The sequence below is a fragment of the Rhinolophus hipposideros genome (genome assembly GCF_964194185.1).
Source record: "Rhinolophus hipposideros genome assembly, contig: SUPER_9_unloc_1, whole genome shotgun sequence".
NCBI classification, from domain to species: domain Eukaryota; kingdom Metazoa; phylum Chordata; class Mammalia; order Chiroptera; family Rhinolophidae; genus Rhinolophus; species Rhinolophus hipposideros.
The window spans coordinates 407,497-426,409 of NW_027669497.1; the positions used below are offsets into that span (position 1 = coordinate 407,497).

Sequence of the window (18,913 nt, forward strand, 5' to 3'; positions counted from 1 at the left end):
GTTCTGGGCGGAGAGATTCCAAACCGCCTTGCTGTCCTGCGGGGATACTGTGGCGACTGGAGTTGGCTGCTCTAGAGGCTACTGTTGGCTGGGCGCGGAGAAAACAGGCGTGAGAAGTGCGGAGGAGGTTCTGAAGCCCGTGGCTTGGCCATGAAGAAGTGTTTTGGCTCTGGGCTTCAGAAGGTCAGGTCCCGCTTGGGTTTCCGAAGGAGACCCCAGAGCGATGGTGGTGGCTGGCAGCCTGAGACCGGAGGTGGGGTCACCTCGGAGTCCGGGTACTGCAACCAAGGCAGAGATCGCATACAAATCTACAGAGCTGCCGCCAGGGGCAACGTATCAGAAGTGCAGAGGCTGCTCTCGCTCCATCCAGAGAGACTGGATGACAGAGACCTGCAGAAGAGGTGAGCGGGCCTGGGGGGCCGCAGGGCACGGGCCGGAGGCGGCGGGGGCCTGGGAGAGGGGCCTGGGAGGGGCGGTACGCTGGTGGGGCCCTTACCCCGGGGGCAGGGCCCAGGCCGCCGTGGTGAGCACCAGGACAAACTCTCAAGGTCCCGTCACTCATAATTCCCCTTACAAAGCACTTTACTGACAATTTTAAACAAATTCAACTAAATATCAGTAATAGAAATGAAAAGAAGTATAGCATTTGAAAAAGAAGCATTTTACTTTTGATGTGCACAGTTTTAGACCATGTTGTTAAACACTACAGAAAAGTGCGTAATGAGAAAACTGATTCCCATAATAGAGCGACTTGTGGGCTAAAAAAATCAGCTAAAACCCAGTATCCGTTTTACATCAGTGTCCACCCATGTATGTATGGTGTTTATTGAGGGGCCTTAGAAGGGAAGCTTCCAGTGGAAGATGGCTGTGGTCTGTCTAGGAAGACTCGTTTTCTCACCGCGTGTGCTCTTCCTCTAGTTATCAGTTTTCCACAAGCCAACTAAACTCTCAGGGTTTTAAAAGTTTTGGGTTGCACATGGTGTCTCTTTGATTGTAGTGATAAAATTAAGAATCATTCTGCATAGTAGACGAAGATTTGCCCTTCTAGGTGTCAACGGGTGCTCTATTGCCACCATTTCTTTACTAAGAGCTGAAAAGAGAGATAAATGATTGGAATATAGCAGAAAATGCCCAAACACCCTAATATATGCAGGATGTTAGAGCTTCATAGTGATGACATTTCGCGTTAGTAGAAAATATGAATTACTCATGAATGATGGAGAAATACCTGTTAAGTATTTGGAGAAAATTTGTTAGATTTTCATGTCACAAAAATAAGTTCCAGATGTACTGTAGATTAAAAATTATAAATATACAAAATGAGGAAGGTACCAGAAGAAAACAGAAATGCCTATTTATACAATTTTTTATGTTGGCGAAGACTTCAAAAAAACCAAGAGTTCAGAAGGTTGGTTGAGCAATATAAGAAATCAATAGTCTCTGTATATCAGAAAATAATACTAACAAAATAAAAGAAAAGGTACTTGCAAATTATGTACAGCATACACATATCAGGGAAAAGTGTATCTTTGTTTTATAGAGAAGTGTCTGAAATCAACAGAAAAAAGCGCTCGAATTTTGAATTGGACCAAGTTCTTTCTGTGTATCTATAAGTGACCAATATTTAGTGCCCCAGGTAAAAAAAAAAAAAGGAATTAAAGTTGAAAGAGAAATGAAAACTTCTTTTCCATCCTCAAAGGTTGAGAAGATGAGGAGTCATGGTACTTGTACTTCTGCTTCAAATTAAAGTTGCTTCAGACTTTTCAAAGTTTGGTGACTTTTCATTTTGGTGATAAGTACCACATTTAAAAATGTATATTCCCTTTACTCATCAATTCCAAGTGCTAAAATGTTTTTATGAAATAATTATATAAATCACATACAATTTGCTTTTCTCAGCACTGCTTACAATATCAATGTATTGTGAAAAACTCACATCAACACATTTCGTAAATAAATTGCAGTGCATCTGTAGGATGGAATTACCTGAGACCGCTGAAGGTGGTATGGATAATACATACATGTTTACATGCAAAGATGTACTTTGGTAGATTGGAAAAGGAGAAAGAATTCCTTTGATTATACACACACACAGACTACGATGTTATTTTAGCCAAAAATATGTGCAAACTTGATTACTGAGTATTTGTACAGTGACATTTTCTTTTTTAAAAAGTCTGATCTCTACACTGAACATATACAGAAATTCTAGTAACAGTTTATTATTAATAAAGTAGTCCCAGGTAATATTTCATTATTCCCAGGAATATGAATCTTGTACAGATTAAAACAATTTCTCACTTCTATTTTCAATTTTTTTTTTTTAAAGATTGGTATTTTCTGGCAACTTTTAGCCTCTTCAGAAGTAAAGGCAGTCTTTTTATCTGTGCCGGTAGAAGTTCATGTATCTATATTTCTGTACACACTTATTTTTTTATTATATAGAGCTTCATTACCTATAACATTAAGTGATTTTTGATTCATCATTTTGGTTCTGTCTTTATGGAAATCAAAAATAGCACATATAAGTGATTATTACTATTGCAGAAGTACTGCTTTACTATAAACATTTTGTTTAAAAACATTGAACTCTCCAGCTGTAGTTATCCCTTCTTTCAATCCATTTATTCATCAAATATACACTGAATAACTGTTACGGAGCAGACACAGTCTACTCGGGACTCTCAGAATCTATCTCTCAGGCCCTCTTCATCCTTAAAAACTTTATGTTGCCCAGTAGGAGCGAAATGAAAAATTGTAAATGGACGTAATAGTACCTAATCTCCATTGAAGCTTTTCCTCCCTCGTTTCAAATAAAAGGATTTCTACAGTTAGGACATTGTGAACAGTAACCAAACTTGCTGTTTACCTAGTGTACAATAGTATTAAATATGAGTATCGATCACTGGAAATCGTCCGATTTTCATATAATCTATGACTCGAAACAGACAATGAAAGGAGCCATCCTTAGTCACTTGAATGCTGAGTCTCCTTTGGCTTCAAGTTTCTTGAAAATCAAAACAAGAATTACTTTGTGATTTTAGTCCTCTTTCCCCATGATGCCCTTAAGAATGAACATTTATTTAGATGCCAATTTATGACGAGAACTGCGGAAGGTCTGGTGTGTTTCCATTATTTCACTTCACGTCAGGGTGGTAAGATGCCGGTTCTTGTAAATACCAGTAAGAAATTATTTAAATGCTGCCAACTATACTTTCAAGGCACTCTGAATTGTACATTGCCTTCCAGAGTCAGAGGTGTTAAAATATGAGAAAAGAAGCATCTTAGAACCACTGAAATACAGTGTTCTTTCTTAATCCTTAAAACATAGCTGCAAAGTAGGTGGAATGATATCATTTTACTTAATTGAAATGTTGTCTTGTAAAGTAGTAGTGATGGTAATAATGCTGATAATATTACCAGTTACTGAGCTGTGTGTTTTGTGCTAGGAACCTAAGTAAACACTTTACATAGATTCCCATGTGAGCCCACAACAGTGTTAACTACTGTTTTTATCCCCACTTTGTTGATGAGGAAATGGAGGCACACAAAGGCTAAGGGACAGCTAATAAGTGGTCGAATTAAATTAGGATCAAACCGAGTTGAGCTGATTCCCCAGGGCATGCTCTCTGTAGTCACATAGGCTGCTCTTTCCTTAGTGTGGCGAGTAAGCAGAGCTCGTGAATATTGTACTTTGTGCAGAAGAAAACTCCATGTTGGTTCTGAAGGCATTGGAGTGGCGCGTCATGTTTACAATTGCGTGCAGAGCTGCATGTTTGAGACAGTGCCCTGTAATGTCCTAAATGTCCTCTCACCCTCATAGGACTGCTCTCCATTTGGCCTGCACCTTTGGCCATTCGGAAGTGGTGACTCTTCTAGCAGAGAAAAAATGCCAGATGAATTTCGGTGACAACAAAAACAAGACAGCTCTAATAAAGGTATGTGGTAGCCAGCTCTGTCAACAGGAGATGGATTTTATTTTAGTATTTAGAATAAAAATGAATTTATCTCAATTAACTATAACTAATTGTGGAAACTTGTGGAATGCTTACTTTGAATTCCCATAATTTACCGTTTATTTAATGACGTAATCCTGACAGGCCGTGGAGAGCCAGGAAGAGGAGTGTGCAACAATCCTACTACAACATGGAGCGGATCCACATGTGAAGGACGATTGTGACAACACGGCTCTCCACTACGCGGCCATAGGGCAAAACACCGCGATAGTTGAACAGCTGCTGCAACATCAGGCAGATATGGAAGCAACCAATGAGGTATAGATCCACAGACTGTATTTACACAATATTTGTTATACGTGTGTTTCAGTCACAAGCATTTTATTTCTAGTCGACATATACTGCATGCTGTACATCGCTCCCTGTCGCCATAGAAACAAGTCCAAAGCCAAGTCAGGAAGGGGAAATGAGGTGGCCACAGAAAGGGCCCAGCTCTGTCCTGTAACAGTCCTGTTACTGCGTGGGAGTGGGTGGCAGGCTCAGAGCCCACCAAGGACTGACGACCCGGGGGGAGGGAAGTATGTGGGGGTGGCTGCTGCAGGGCAGGGCCTAGGAGATGGGTGAGCCTGGGTCCCGCCAGGGAGCTGGGGGGTGCAGGTAGGGAGGGGAAGCAGCAGGACACAGGCCCTGAGCACCCCGGGCCTCGGGGATTCTGAAGATCGGGGCAGGAGGGCCAGCACGTTTGGACATCCAGCAAGGGCATCGGCCTGTGCTCCTAGCCACTCTGCCAGCCACGGCCCCCCTTGGGGTCTCCACCTCGGAGTGGGGCTCCTGCTCAGGCTGGCGGAGGTGCTGGGCGGGTTTTAGGTGTACAGAGGGAGCAGGTGATGGGGACGCGTTCACCCCTTTTTGTTCTTGGACATACATCACCGCTCGCCACTGCAACCCCAGCAGGAATGCCCTTGGTTGACAGAGGAAGGGTCAATTTTACACCTTTGGAAGCTCAAGTGTTCCCTGAATGCAAACAGTTGGAACTTAATTTTCTAAAATTTTACTTTACGTGATGATACCTCTAAAGTAGCAGTAGAGGGCACAGCTCTCTTTTATGCACTTATGATAAATTACTTGTGAAAACAACACTTGTAACAGGCAACACTTCCTTTTTTAAGTGTTTTTTCACGTCCGAGTTGTTTTCCAATTAATGCAAAACAATGCAGGAAAGCAAAATTTGCCTTTGAAATCGGCTTTACCTTAAAACTCAAACAAACAAAAGCATTTTACAATATCATAGTAATCTTCCCGCTGTTGACAAATTGCTATTTATAAACAAATGATTTATATAAAGCTATTTAGTTTTCATTGGCTAAAGCCTAAGAGGTAAAAAGGAAAGGGAAAGGAAATAACTATCAGAAATATGCAGGGCAATTTGGAAATTTGGCTATTGAGGGGAAATAACAAGAAGAGGTTTTTCAAAACCTCATGGACACAGACAGCAGTTCAATATTTGCCAGAGGGTAAAGGCGGGAGGGGTGATAGATGAGGAAAAAGGGGTCAAACATAATGGTGGTGGAAGGAGAACTGACTCTGGTGGTGAGCACACAATGCGATATACAGATGCTGTATCATAGAAATGACACTTGCAACCAACGTGATTTTACTAATCAATGTCACCCCAATAAGTTTAATTAATAAACAGAGGTTTTTTTATTTTTGTTTTCCTTCAGTTTATATGCTTAGTCAAGGTCCTCTTCAGTTTTGGGGGATAATAATCCTTAGTTTGGGAGAGAGAGTTAGTGAGTTTTAAATTCCCCTGAGACCACATCTGGGAAGGCTCCGAATCCACCAGATTGCAGTGAACAGGTGGTAATTAAGTGGGAAAGGAAGGAAAGACAGATAATTAAGTGACATGTCATCTGTTCTGGCAGAAAGAGCCACCTAGGTAAGAGTCGAAACTCTGCTGTGAAATGTAGACTGTCCCATGAGAAGTAAGGAGTTTAGCAGTAATGAAATCAAGTTGCATTTTAATTGTTAATCCCGTTTCCACTCCTACCCAGGAAATTAAGTGTGGTTTTCATAAGTGACATGTCTCTTCCACTTTTATTTGGCCTAATCCTCAATATCAGAGGAAATTGGTGACATAGGCGAGAGAAGAGGAGACTGAAGTGATCGTCTACTGGACTAGTTCTTGGCTAGAATTATGCTGGCGAATCACAGTCACCCTAGGAACTTTAAAAACATTCACAACCATTTACAAGCTAGGCTCTTCCTGAAGGTTTTGACTATGTAAAGCTAATAAGGCCTGGACATGTGTTGTTTAGAAATATTTCCCTGAGATTCTGATACAACTCTTGGTTAAGAACTACTAGTGCAATATATCAATTCGCAGATCTCAAATACTTAAGAAATCTCTAGAAGAGGTGGAGTTTGAGAGGTGATTTTCCTTCAGCTCTCTCCTTCCCAACACTCTTTGCCTGACTTTTGAACTGTCTGTACCTCTGGGCTCGAGAAGTGGAAGGAAATATCATTGGCAGTATCTACTGGCTTAAAGAAGAACACCTTTTTCCTTTCAGCCATCAGTCATTCACTGGTGCTCTGAGAATCTTTAGAAACTTGCTGATGGGTGGTCTCCTAATGCATAGAATCGGGCCCTTTAAGAGTTTTGCCGATGGACATGCGTCCTATTTGGGAGACCACCTCAGGGATACTGTGGATACCTGATCATGGCATTGTACATCAGAAGCTAAACATTAATGAATGCCAACTATAATTTTATATATATAATGTGATGGTTCAGTGTGAGGTCGGAGGGATAGTGGATGGGGGGAGGGGGGTTCACAGTATGAGGGATATAAATGATGAACGTCTAAGTATTACCTTGTTTTGTACACCTGAAACTAATAAATAAATTAATTAATTAAAAAAAAAAAGAGTTTTGCATGTTTGTTTGTGCTCAGGTTGTTAGATCAACAAATGCTTACTGCATGCGGGGTTTTCCTGCAGTAATAGGAAATTGTGAACCTGCTTTTTTTGCCTGTTGTTCTGTAAATCTCCAGTTTTCTTTTCTTTGTTTTTAATTAAATTTATTAGGATGACAATGGTTATTGTATTTAAATAGGTTTCAAGTGTACATTTCTATAATGCATCATCTATATGTCATAGTATGTGCTCACCACCCAGAGTCAGTTCTGCCTTCACCGTATATTTGACCCCCCTTACCCTCTTCTACTATCCACCGTCCCCCCTTATGTTCTGGTAACCACTGAACTGTTGTCTGTGTCTGTGAGTTTTTGTTTCCTTGTCTTGTTCGTCTGTTGCTTTCAGTTTCATATCCCTCATATGAGTGAAGTCGTATGGTCCTCGACTTTTTCTGTCCGATTTGTGTTGCATAGCATAATACTGTCATGATCCATCCATGTTGTCCCAAATGGCAGCATTTCATTTTTTTCTATGGCAGAGTAGTATGCCATTGTGTTTGCATACAACATCTTTTTTATCCAGTCATCTATTGAAGGACAGTTTTGTTGTTTCCATTTCTGGGCCACCGTAAATGTTGCTGCAATGATCGAAGGTGTGTGATAAACTCTCTCAGTATGTCTGTGAAATTCATAGAGCCGTGGCATAATCACGATGGTAGGTTTCAACATGAAATCCCGTGAAGTTAGTAGCAATACAGATGGGAAGTGTCAATAATTTAGTGTCAGCAGTTCTATAATGTAATTATCCATTGGGTTAACAATCTGAAAAATGAATACAAATAGATTATGGTTTGAATAAGAATGGGAAAAATTCTTGAAGTGGGTGTAATGAGTCTAAATGACAGTTTTATTGCATGTTGGGGCCCAGTTTTTTAATGAAGCATATGATACTAAAAAACAGAAAGATTTTACATACAAATATTCACATTATACACAAACATTTGGAAACAGCAGATAAAAAATTCCAAGTGGGCCACGGACTAATTATGGCTCCTCAATATGTTTCGTTTGCCTCCATATGTTGAGTCAACATCGAAAGTTTTGGAGACTCATGAAGAAGTAAGGATGTCAAGCTTCTCTGAAAGAATCAAGCCTGGTCCCCTTGAGCCCTGACTACAGTTGGGTGTCCTGTGGCGAGGCTGCACCTCTTATATGAGACATGTGTTCCCTAGTGTGCCACTGTCCCCACCTGGGTTCTTCACTTACTTGGGTCACCTTCTTTGCCTCCGTAAGCACTGGAGTGTGCGATTCCTGTTTTATAGAATATTTTGATAAACGCTTCAAGATTTTCAAGACAGTCTATATTGATTTATTATATGTATTCTATATTAATCTCCTTAGAATGAGGGTGAGTTTTTCAAGCTAGAATTCTAAGTTTTTCTTTTTAAAAAACAAAAACCAAAAAACTTCCTTTTTCATTATATGTCCTATAAATAATTATACCCATTGAAATGTCTTTAAGTCTTATGAGGTCAATGATGGTTATAGTTGTAGATGTTATGCATATTGCAGGCAGTATTCTATCATCCTCCTCAACGTGGTTCCTTAAAAATGCAAGTGATTTAGTCGCTTTCATGATGCTAAAAATCATCCATATAGATCAGCATTAAAACGTGAACTGATAAGCCATGATATTTTATTTCGGAGTTACATTTTGCCTGAGCTATAAAATAATTTTAAGTAGCAATTAAAATAGAACCAGAATAAAAAAGAGATTTTTTCAGAAAGTAGATAGGCATTGGGGTCCCAAGGTTATCATTGTAACTGAGAATAAAATTTCACATTGAGCTTACCAACAGCTAAGATAAAAACCCATCGTCTTATAATGGGAGAAAACCAATGGACCATTTAGTGATAAGCAATCAAAGGTCATTTGAAGCCTAACTCTTTTTAATTTAGAGTCCACTTCCTTTAGTGACCCTTTTGGAGCAGGAGAGCCTGAAGTTGACATCTGGGATCCTGAGAACATGGATAGAAGAGAAGCAAGCAAGTTTGTATAAGCTGCAGAAAACCTCACCTCTGTTGGAAAGCTCTCCGAACTGTATCCCTGAAATTCTGTGATATTTCAAACGTTAATGTTTGCCACAGAAAAGTATTGTCAAATCGGGATTAAGCAACCTGAAACACTTCTTTAGTAATAACCATATAAAGCACAGTTTTATAATACTTTCAAACACAGGTGATCTTTCTGGAATCTTCCTACTGGGGCACAGTAATTAATTTCTGCTAAAGTACATATTCTTTGGAATATAATGTAACAAACACTACCCCAGAAATAATTATTTAGGTTATCAATTCAATGAAACGACTTAAAGCATTTACATCTATGTTTTCGAGCTTGGAGATACAGGGATGAAGAATAGCCCCTGCCCTCAGAAGGCTCTGGGTTCTGGTGGGGAACGATAAAATAACTGCTGTATAGTGCGATAGAGATTGTGATGGGAGCAAAGTTCTTGGCACCAGGACTGTCAGTGTTTGAAGGGAGTTCTGGAGAATGAGGTGGAAGTCCATCTGTTGGAGAGGAAGGGGGAGGATATTTTAAAGGGAAGGAGCAGCAGACGACAACACAGAGGGCTACTTTTTATTTACTTTCTCTAGTGTATGTTCAAGTTTAGAGGATCTTTTATGAGTTTTCAAATTCAATTTAGAACTACGTAGTTTTTTAAGCTATAAATTGTTTTCTCTGTTTTACAGTTTGGTTTTACACCACTTTTATTTGCTGTGAATGAGAACTGCCCGAAAATGGTGGAATATTTACTCGAGAGACATGCAAACATACATGCAGTTGATAAGTGGAAAAGGTACTTGTTTGTTTGTTTTTTAACTTAGAACTGTTTTAGAGCGGTAACAGTTACTCAAGTCAGAAAGATTAAATTAAGAAGAAGAGGATTAACCTATAATTACAAAGTGAAAAATATCAGCACATCGTCAGTTAGGTAGAATAGCAATTATTCTGACTGGTGAACAGGAAGAACCGTATCCTGCAGGATTCATATTCATTTATGATATCGACTGATGTCATTTGTCATTGCAGTTTTTGGTCACATGGTATTATATTAGCTAAAGGGTTTTCACGGTAATTTTACTAGTTTTGTATAGTATGGACTCTAACTTAGTTTATGATACAATATTGGGTTTAGTCTCTCTGACAGTTTTTTTAACCTCTACTGTGTATTCAGGTTTCCTTAAAAGATGCACGTTAAACATAAATAGGAGTTGATTTTGTTGTTTGGATGACTCTGCTTTAAATTGTTTTCCTGAAGGAATACTGATGTTATAGGGTTTTCCCTAAATGACTGTGAATTACTACTACCAGATATTCCTCAGTTTTTATTCTTTTTTCATTTCTAGTCTATTTTGATGTTTTTTTAAATCATTTTTAATTGGTATGGGTAGAAGGGAGAAAGACAACATTAACTGAATAAACTTCTTCTTTAATGAAACAAGTCATAGATGGGTGATTAAAAAAGAGATGGGCTTTCAGTTCACTCAGGACTGGGTTAAAAGCTCAGCTTTCCTACGTGTCACGTGTGTGACCGTGGGAACATTACTGTCATCACCAAACATGTTTCCCGATGTGGAAACGAGGGAAATAATATCTCCTTCAAGTACGGTCGTGTGTCATGACCTGGCATGTGATTCAGTGCCCAGCACATGCTTATGAGCACCGTTAACTCAACGATGACAATGTTTACTAGAATTATCACTAATATTATTGTTTTGAGCCTGCCAAGTAGCTTTAACTTACTTGAATTCTAGCTGACTTTGGATGCACCATATATAAGACTAAGGAAGAAACGGGAAATTCTTCATTGAAATCTTCACCTACTTCAGTTAAGTGACCTCAGCAGAGTTACTTGGCTATTAGAGAACTTTAAATTAGCACCTTCTAGGTAATACCCAGTGGGGCAAGAGGCTTTTTTTTTGTTTTTATGTCCCTTCATTTTAGCCTTGGACATAATTTACAAAGATGAACACTTAAGCATGTAAATGGTCGATTGTATACAGATAAGCACTGTATTGAACTTGGTAAAGTCTCTCAATGTTGCTGTGTACGTAACTGAAAGTTCCTAAGGGTGAAGTTGTCTCTCCGTTATTTCAGAACAGCCCTCATCCTTGCTGCAAGGAATAAGTCCTCAAATACAGTCCGGCTTCTGCTTCAGGCAGGTGCAGATGTCTTTGCTCGAGATGACACTGGGCGCACCGCGGAAGAATATGCTTTCTCTAAGGGTTTGAAGGAGTAAGTGTGTACATTGAAATGCTAGTTATCACCAAACTGGGCTTCCAAACACTTGAACTGTTACTTCTTAGGGAACAGGTGAGACGTCCTAACTGGGGTCAGGCAGGGGGGGAATGGCAGTGAGTTAGTAGACATCCTCAGCCAGAAACCAAGCAAACGATCAGACGTGTAAGACGTAGCAAAGGGACAGATTCCTTATCCCAGAACTTTGAAGACCTTTATCTTTAGGGATCCCCACATTCTCCGTTTCATTCCAAGCATAACCCCTGTGTGTCAGGTACCAATAATGTCTCTTCTCTGACTTTTCCTACTAGTTATTTGGGGGTGTAAAATGTACAGTTTAGCAGGAAATTCTGTATTTTCTGGAGGCTATTGGCTATGCTCCCCCCTTGAATTTTTCAAGAAGCCAGAGTGTTCCCTAAGTCCAAGGGGGACCATCCTCTTTCACAAGTCAGATGGAGAGGGAAGGAAGGTCATTCTGGTCATTCATTGGTTTCCATCGATTGTGTTGCTGCATGGTTGCTATAGAAACGGATCCTGTCGTCATGACTCCCCGTGCTCCCAGGTTCCCTTGCTGATCCCGAGTCCTCTGTGTCCATGGTTTTCCACATTTGGACTTCGAAGTGGCGATATTTTTAACTTGACATGCAGATGCTTGCTTACATTCTCAGCCCCTATTCCAGAGCACCAGCTCCCTGTCCCGGGAGCCAGGACTTCTAGCTTTAGCCACACACAGCCTTCCCTAACACTGAAAAACTATGCGGGGCCCACATCTTAGCCCAAACCTCATGATGACTTACCCTTTGGAGTGTCTTGTTGTGTCTTCTGCCAGCACATGTTAGTTGGAACTTTCTGAGCTGTCAGAGAGGTGCTAGTAATGCTGCAGGAAAAGATCAGACTTTCCTTTCTCCTTTGTTACCAGATCTGTACCCCAAGGCCACTTGCTATCCCATGGAGTATCTTTCCTTAGGTCCTGGAAGGTCCCATAACGCCTTTCCCAGAGTAGACACTAACTTGCCTGTGATTCCTTAGTTAAGATGAGGCTCAGTGATCTGTTTTCCAAAATAATGAAAATCTGGCCAGTGACTTGACTCTCCCTCAGGTTTCAGAATATTTAAAGTTTTGCCTGACATGGAAGCCAGTAAACAGAAAGCTCTGGATCTAAAGGAGGTTACTTGGTGTTAGAATAGCTGCACCCCTTCCACGCCTCATGAGTGTGCATATATGTTCTATCTTTCAAGTCAACTGGGGATGCCTAGGAAGGTTAGAAAGATCTGATAGGTCAGAGTTTCAGCAGGTAGACATGAGACGGAAGTAGTCCAAGCCAGGTCTTGACTTCTGTGACTTTTCTGCCACTGGTGTGATTAGCTACGATAATAGGGGCAGTTATGTTATCTACCTTATTGAGGTAACATATTTCTAAACGCATTTAATTACAAATTACATAATAGCTGAGATGTACTGAATTACAAACCACAAAGAGAGTAGCTGATAACCAAAATTAAAAACATTTTCTGTAAACTGCAACATTTGAATGTTAAATAGAACCTATGAAAAGCACACATTAGGTTTATTTGGAATTCCAAAATAATTTCAAAAACTAAAGCTCAAAAAAACTTATTCCGTTGCCTTACAATTTTGCTGTATTATCTATTTGATCCTCTGACAACCTGTAAAATAAGGCAGTGAGATGCTTGGTTTGTAGAGGAAAGCTCTGAGCCTAATAGCGGTGACTTCCCCGAAAACGGATCTTGTGGACTATAGAACTAGGATTTCTGAGTTCTCAACTCTCGCCCCTGCTAATTCTAATTAACTGACTGAACTATACTGCCCTCAACATGACTGGTTCACCTTGTTTTTTTGTCTTCTTTAATCACATGCTTAAGAAAAATTTTGTACAACTTACTATGGTTTTTTTTTTTAACTTAAATTTATAGGGGTGACAATGGTTAGTAAAATTACATAGGTTTCAAATGTACAATTCTTTAATATATTGTCTATATATCACATTGTGTGATATACCACCCAGAGTCAGTTCTCCTTCTGTCACCATATGTTTGACCCCCTTTACCCTTTTCTACTATCCCCTCTTCCACTTACTCTCTGACAACTACTGAACTGTTGTCTGTGTCTATAAGTTTTTGTTTCTTTATTTGTTTGCCTTTAGAACTTACAAAATTGAAGCGTATGGGATAATTCAAGTTTTTATATTAGTTCAGATATTACCTGAAATACTCTAAGAATTCCATGTTTTGATAAATGTTTTCCTGTCAGTATTAAGACAGTAATATTCTCACCTCTTTTATACATAGCAACGTCCAACTAATTTCTGGTTATAAAAAAGGATGGAGATGTGAAACGTCTTCTGACAGTAACAGTCGAGGTAAGACTCTTAATAGTGAAGTATTCTTTGTGGTCCTACCAGACATACAGTAAGACTAAGAAAGTTTTGCTATTGAAAGAGCTGTTAAAAAATGTGTATATTGCATGTATATTTTTTCTTTGTTAGTTAATGTCTTTCTTAATAGTCTAGTATTCAGAATTATTATAAAAGTTAATTGTAGGTAATTTAAAATCTGAGAGAGTATTGTGTGAAAAGAAACTCATTTATCTAGTCATGACCCCTACAATCCCATATGATATTTGTGTAAATAAGAAAAATGATTTTTAAGTTAGTATGTTGTATGTTGCTTCTATAATCACCTTATAAGTTGGACAATAAGTTGGACTTGTAAAAATGGATATTTGTTTAAATTTTACAGCAAATGGATTACACGTAGTGAATGAATTCTTGTTATTACATTGTGGTTTGTCTCACCATAATGTAACTAAAACTAAGAACTCAACAATACCTTCATAGTCCCATAAACAAATGGCAAACAACAAGAACTACAAAACTTAGCCAGTGTGAAGGAATCGCAGTGAGACTGTTTTTTTAAAAAATTTATTTATTGGGGTGACAATTGTTAATGAAATTACATAATTTCAGGTGTACAATTCTGTATTACATCATCTATAAATCCCAGTATGTGTTCACCACCCAGAGTCAGTTCTCCTTCCATCACCATATATTTGATCCCCCTTACCCTCATCTCCCTCCCCCCACCCCCCTTACCCTCTGGTAACCACTAAACTATTGTCTGTGACTATGAATTTTTGTTTCTCATTTGTTTGTCTTGTTCTTTTGTTGTTTTTGGTTTATATACCACATATCAGTGAAATCATAGGGTTCTCTGCTTTTTCTGTCTGACTCATTTCGCTTAGCATTATACTCTCAAGATCCATCCATGTTGTCACAAATGTTCCTATATCATCTTTCCTTAAGGCCGAATAGTATTCCATTGTGTTTATATACCACAACTTCTTTATCCATTCATCTATCGAAGGACATTTTGGTTGTTTCCATGTCTTGGCCACCATAAACAAAGCTGCAATGAACATTGGAGCACAAGTGTCTTTATGTATAAATGATTTCAAATTCTTTGGGTAGTTACCCAGGAGAGTGATTGCTGGGTCATATGGTAATTCTATTTGTAATTTTTTGAGGAACCTCCACACTGCCTTCCATAGCGGCTGCACCAGTCTGCATTCCCACCAACAGTGTAAGATGGTTCCTTTTTCTCCACAGCCTCTCCAACACTTGTTGCTATTTGTCTTGTTGATGAAAGCCATTCTGACTGGGGTGAGGTGATATCTCATTGTGGTTTTTTATTTGCATTTCTCTGATGATTAGCGATGTGGAGCATTTTTTCATATGTCTATTTGCCATTTGTAAGTCCTCTTTGGAGAAATGTCTCTTCAGGTCCTCTGCCCATTTTTCAATTGGGTTGTTTGTTTTTTTGTTGTTGAGTTTCATGAGTTCCTTGTATGTTTTGGATATTAGACCCTTATCAGAGGAACTGTTTGCAAATCTCTTCTCCCATTCAGTCGGTTGCCTCTTTATTTGTCGATGGTTTCTTTTGCTGTGCAGAAACTTTTAAGTTTCATATAGTCCCATTTGTTTATTTTAGCTTTTACTTCCATTGCCTTTGGAGTCAAATTCATAAAATGTTCTTTGAACCCAAGGTCCATAAGTTTAGTACCTATGTTTTCTTCAATGCAGTTTATTGTGTCAGGTCTTATGCTTAAGTCTTTGATCCATTTTGAATTAATTTTGATACATGGTGACAGATAACAGTCCAGTTCATTCTTTTGCACGAGGCTATCCAGTTCTCCCAGCACCATTTATTGAAGAGGCTGTCTTTCCTCCATTGTATGTTTTTAGCTTCTTTTGTCAAAAATTATCTGTCCATATTTATGTGGTTTTATTTCTGGGTTCTCAATTCTATTCCATTGGTCTATGTGTCTGTTTTTCTGCCAATACCATGCTGTTTTGATTACTGTAGCCCTGTAGTACAAGCTAAAGTCAGGCAGTGTGATACCTCCAGCATTGTTCTTTTTTCTTAAGATTGCTTTGGCTATTCAGGGCCTTTTGTGGTTCCAAACAAATCTGATGATTTTTTGTTCTATTTCTTTAAAAAATGCCATTGGGATTTTGATGGGGATTGCATTAAATCTGTATATGGCTTTGGGTAATATGGCCATTTTAACTATGTTGATTCTTCCAATCCATGAGCACGGAATGTCTTTCCATTTTTTTGTGTCTTCTTCAATTTCTTTCAAAAATGTCTTATAGTTTTCAGCATATAAATCCTTCACTTCCTTGGTTAAGTTTATTCCTAGGTATTTTATTCTTTTTGCTGCAATTGCAAAGGGATTGTTTTTTGTATTTCTTTTTCTGAGATTTCATTGTTAGTATATAGGAATGCAATGGACTTTTGTATGTTGATTTTGTAGCCAGCAACTTGCTGTATTCGTTGATTGTTTCTAACAGCTTTTTGGTGGAGTCCTTAGGGTTTGCTATATATAGCATCATGTCATCTGCAAAGAGTGATATTTTAACTTCTTCATTCCAAATTTGGATGGCTTTATTTCTTTCTCTTGCCTGATGGCTCTGGCAAGGACTTCCAACACTGTGTTGAAAAGCAGAGGTGATAGGGGACAGCCCTGTTGTGTTCCTGAACGTAGAGCAAAGGGCTTCAGTTTTTTACCACTAATTATGAGATTAGCTGAGGGCTTGTCATAGATGGCCTTTATTACGTTAAGGTATTTTCCTTCTATGCCTTTTTTTTTAAGTGTTTTAATCATAAATGGATGTTGTATCTTATCAAATGCTTTTTCCTCATCAATTGATATAATCATATGATTTTTGTCCTTTATTTTGTTCATGTGATGTATCACATTGATGGATTTGCGGATGTTGAACCATCCTTGTGCCCCGGGGATGAACCCCACTGCATCGTGGTGAATAATCTTTTTGATGCATTGTTGTATTCGCTTTGCTAGAATTTTGTTCAGGATTTTTGCATCAGTATTCATCAGAGATATAGGTCTGTAGTTTTCTTTTTTTGTGTTGTCCTTACCAGGTTTTGGTATCAGGGTAATGTTGGCCTCATAAAATGAGTTAGGGAGTACTGACTCTTCTTCAATTTTTTGGAAGAGTTTGAGCAGGATTGGTATTAGATCCTGTGTGAAGGTTTGGTAGAATTCACTAGTGAAGCCATCTGGTCCTGGACTTTTCCTTTTGGGAAGGTTTTGGATGACTGATTCAATTTTGTTACTGGTGATCGGTCTGTTTAGATTTTCCAGTTCTTCATGGTTCAGCCTTGGAAGGCTATATGTTTCTAAGATCTTATCCATTTCTTCTAGGTTATTGAATTTGGTGGCATATAGTCCTTCATAGTATTCTTGCATGATCCTTTGTATTTCTGTGGTGTCCATGATAACTTCCCCTTTCTCATTTCTGATTTTGTTAATTAGTGTCTTCTCTCTTTTTATCTTAGTGAGTCTAGCCAAGGGTTTGTCGATTTTATTAATTTTTTCAAAGAACCAGCTCTTTGTCACATTAATTTTTCCTATTGTCTTTTTGTTCTCTATTTCATTGAGCTCTGCTCTGATTTTTGTTATTTCCTTTCTTCTGCTGACCTTGGGTTTCACTTGTTCTTCTTTTTCTAGTTCTTGGAGGTGTAACATGAGGTTGTTTATTTGGGATTTTTCTCGTTTCTTGAGACAGGCCTGTAATGATATAAACTTCCCTCTTAAAACTGCTTTCGCTGCATCCCAAAAATTTTGGTAGGATGTACTTTCATTGTCATTTGTTTCTATGTATCTTTTGATCTCTCCTCTAATTTCTTCTTTAACCCAGTCGTTCTTTAAAAGTATGTGGTTTCATCTCCATGTATTTGTGTTTTTTCCTGCTTTCTTTTCGCAGTTGATATCCAATCTCAATTTCAAAGCCTTGTGATCAGAGAATATGCTTGGTATGATTTCAATCTTCTTAAATTTGCTGAGGCTGCTTTTATGCCCCAATATATGGTCTATCCTTGAGAATGTTCCATGTACACTCAAAAAGAATGTATAGTCTGATGTTTTAGGATGAAGTGCTCTATATATGTCAATGATGTCCATTTCATGTAATGTGTCATTTAGGGCTGCTATTTCGTTATTTATTTTCTGTTTGGATGATCTATCCATAGCTGTCAATGATGTATTTAAGTCCCCTAGTATAATTGTGTTTTGGTCAATTTCTCCCTTTAGTTCTATTAGTAGTTGCTTGGTATATTTCGGTGCTCCCTGATTGGGGGCATAAATATTGATGACTGTTATGTCTTCTTGTTGTATAGTCCCCTTTACCATTATGAAATGTCCATCTTTGTCTCTTGTTATCTTTTTCACCCTGAAGTCTGTTTCATCGGAAATCATTATGGCTACACCTGATTTTCTCTGGGTACCATTTGCTTGGAGTGTCAATTTCCACCCTTTCACTTTGAGTCTATGCTTGTCCTTGTAGCTGAGATGTGTCGCTTGGAGACAGCATGTGGTTGGGTTTAGTTTTTTGATCCAATCTGCTACTCTGTGCCTTTTTATTGGTGAGTTCAGTCCATTTACATTTAGGGTGATTATTGATACGTGAGGATTTCCTGTCATTCTATCTTTAGTTTTCTGGTAAGGCTGTGACTCCATTGTTTCTTTGCCTTTTTGTTGTTGTCTATTATTTCTGTGTGGGGTATTCTATGATGTTTCTCTCTGTTTCTTCTTTTATTACAGTATATATTTCAGTTCTGGATTTTTTTTGAGTTGTTACCCTTAAGATTATGTAAAAGAAAGTTTGATATTTAGAGTATTCCATTTTCTTCAGCACGCTTACTTTCTCCATTCTCCATTCCCATATTCTGGTTCAGGCCTTTACACTCCCCCTTTTTTTTTTTTTATGTTTCGGTTGCCACAAATTGTCCCTGTTGATGGTGGTCTAATAGCCTCCTTTAGTGTTTCTTGTAGTGCAGGTCGTGTATTAGAAAATTCCCTCAGCTTCTGTATGTCTGGAAAAGTCTTTATTCCTCCTTCATCTCTAAAGGATATCTTTGCTGGATATATTATTCTTGGCTCATGATTTCTCTCTTTCGATATTTTGAATATTTGGTTCCACTCCCTCCTGGCTTGTAGAGTTTCTGCTGAAAAATCTGATGATAACCTAATGGGGTTTCCTTTGTAGGTTACCGTCTTCTTTTCCCTGGCTGCCTTGAGGATTCTTTCTTTGGTGTTAATTTTAGACAGCTTCAATATAATGTGCCTTGAAGAAGGCCTGTTGGGATTGAGGTAATTAGATGTTCTATTTGCTTCTTGGATTCGAGGATCCAGTTCTG

General features: G+C 38.6%; 1 protein-coding gene across 1 annotated transcript in view; it reads left to right on the forward strand.

The window, feature by feature from the left end:
* LOC308502944 (uncharacterized protein) overlaps positions 1-18,913 on the forward strand; it is a 171,627-nt gene continuing 152,714 nt past the window's right edge. Inside the window, exons 1-6 of the mRNA XM_081080747.1 lie at positions 1-401; positions 3,824-3,938; positions 4,101-4,274; positions 9,626-9,732; positions 11,034-11,171; positions 13,484-13,554. Coding sequence (XP_080936873.1) covers positions 151-401; positions 3,824-3,938; positions 4,101-4,274; positions 9,626-9,732; positions 11,034-11,171; positions 13,484-13,554 — 856 coding nt within the window. The 5' untranslated portion in view covers positions 1-150. The remainder of the gene's footprint in view (positions 402-3,823; positions 3,939-4,100; positions 4,275-9,625; positions 9,733-11,033; positions 11,172-13,483; positions 13,555-18,913) is intronic.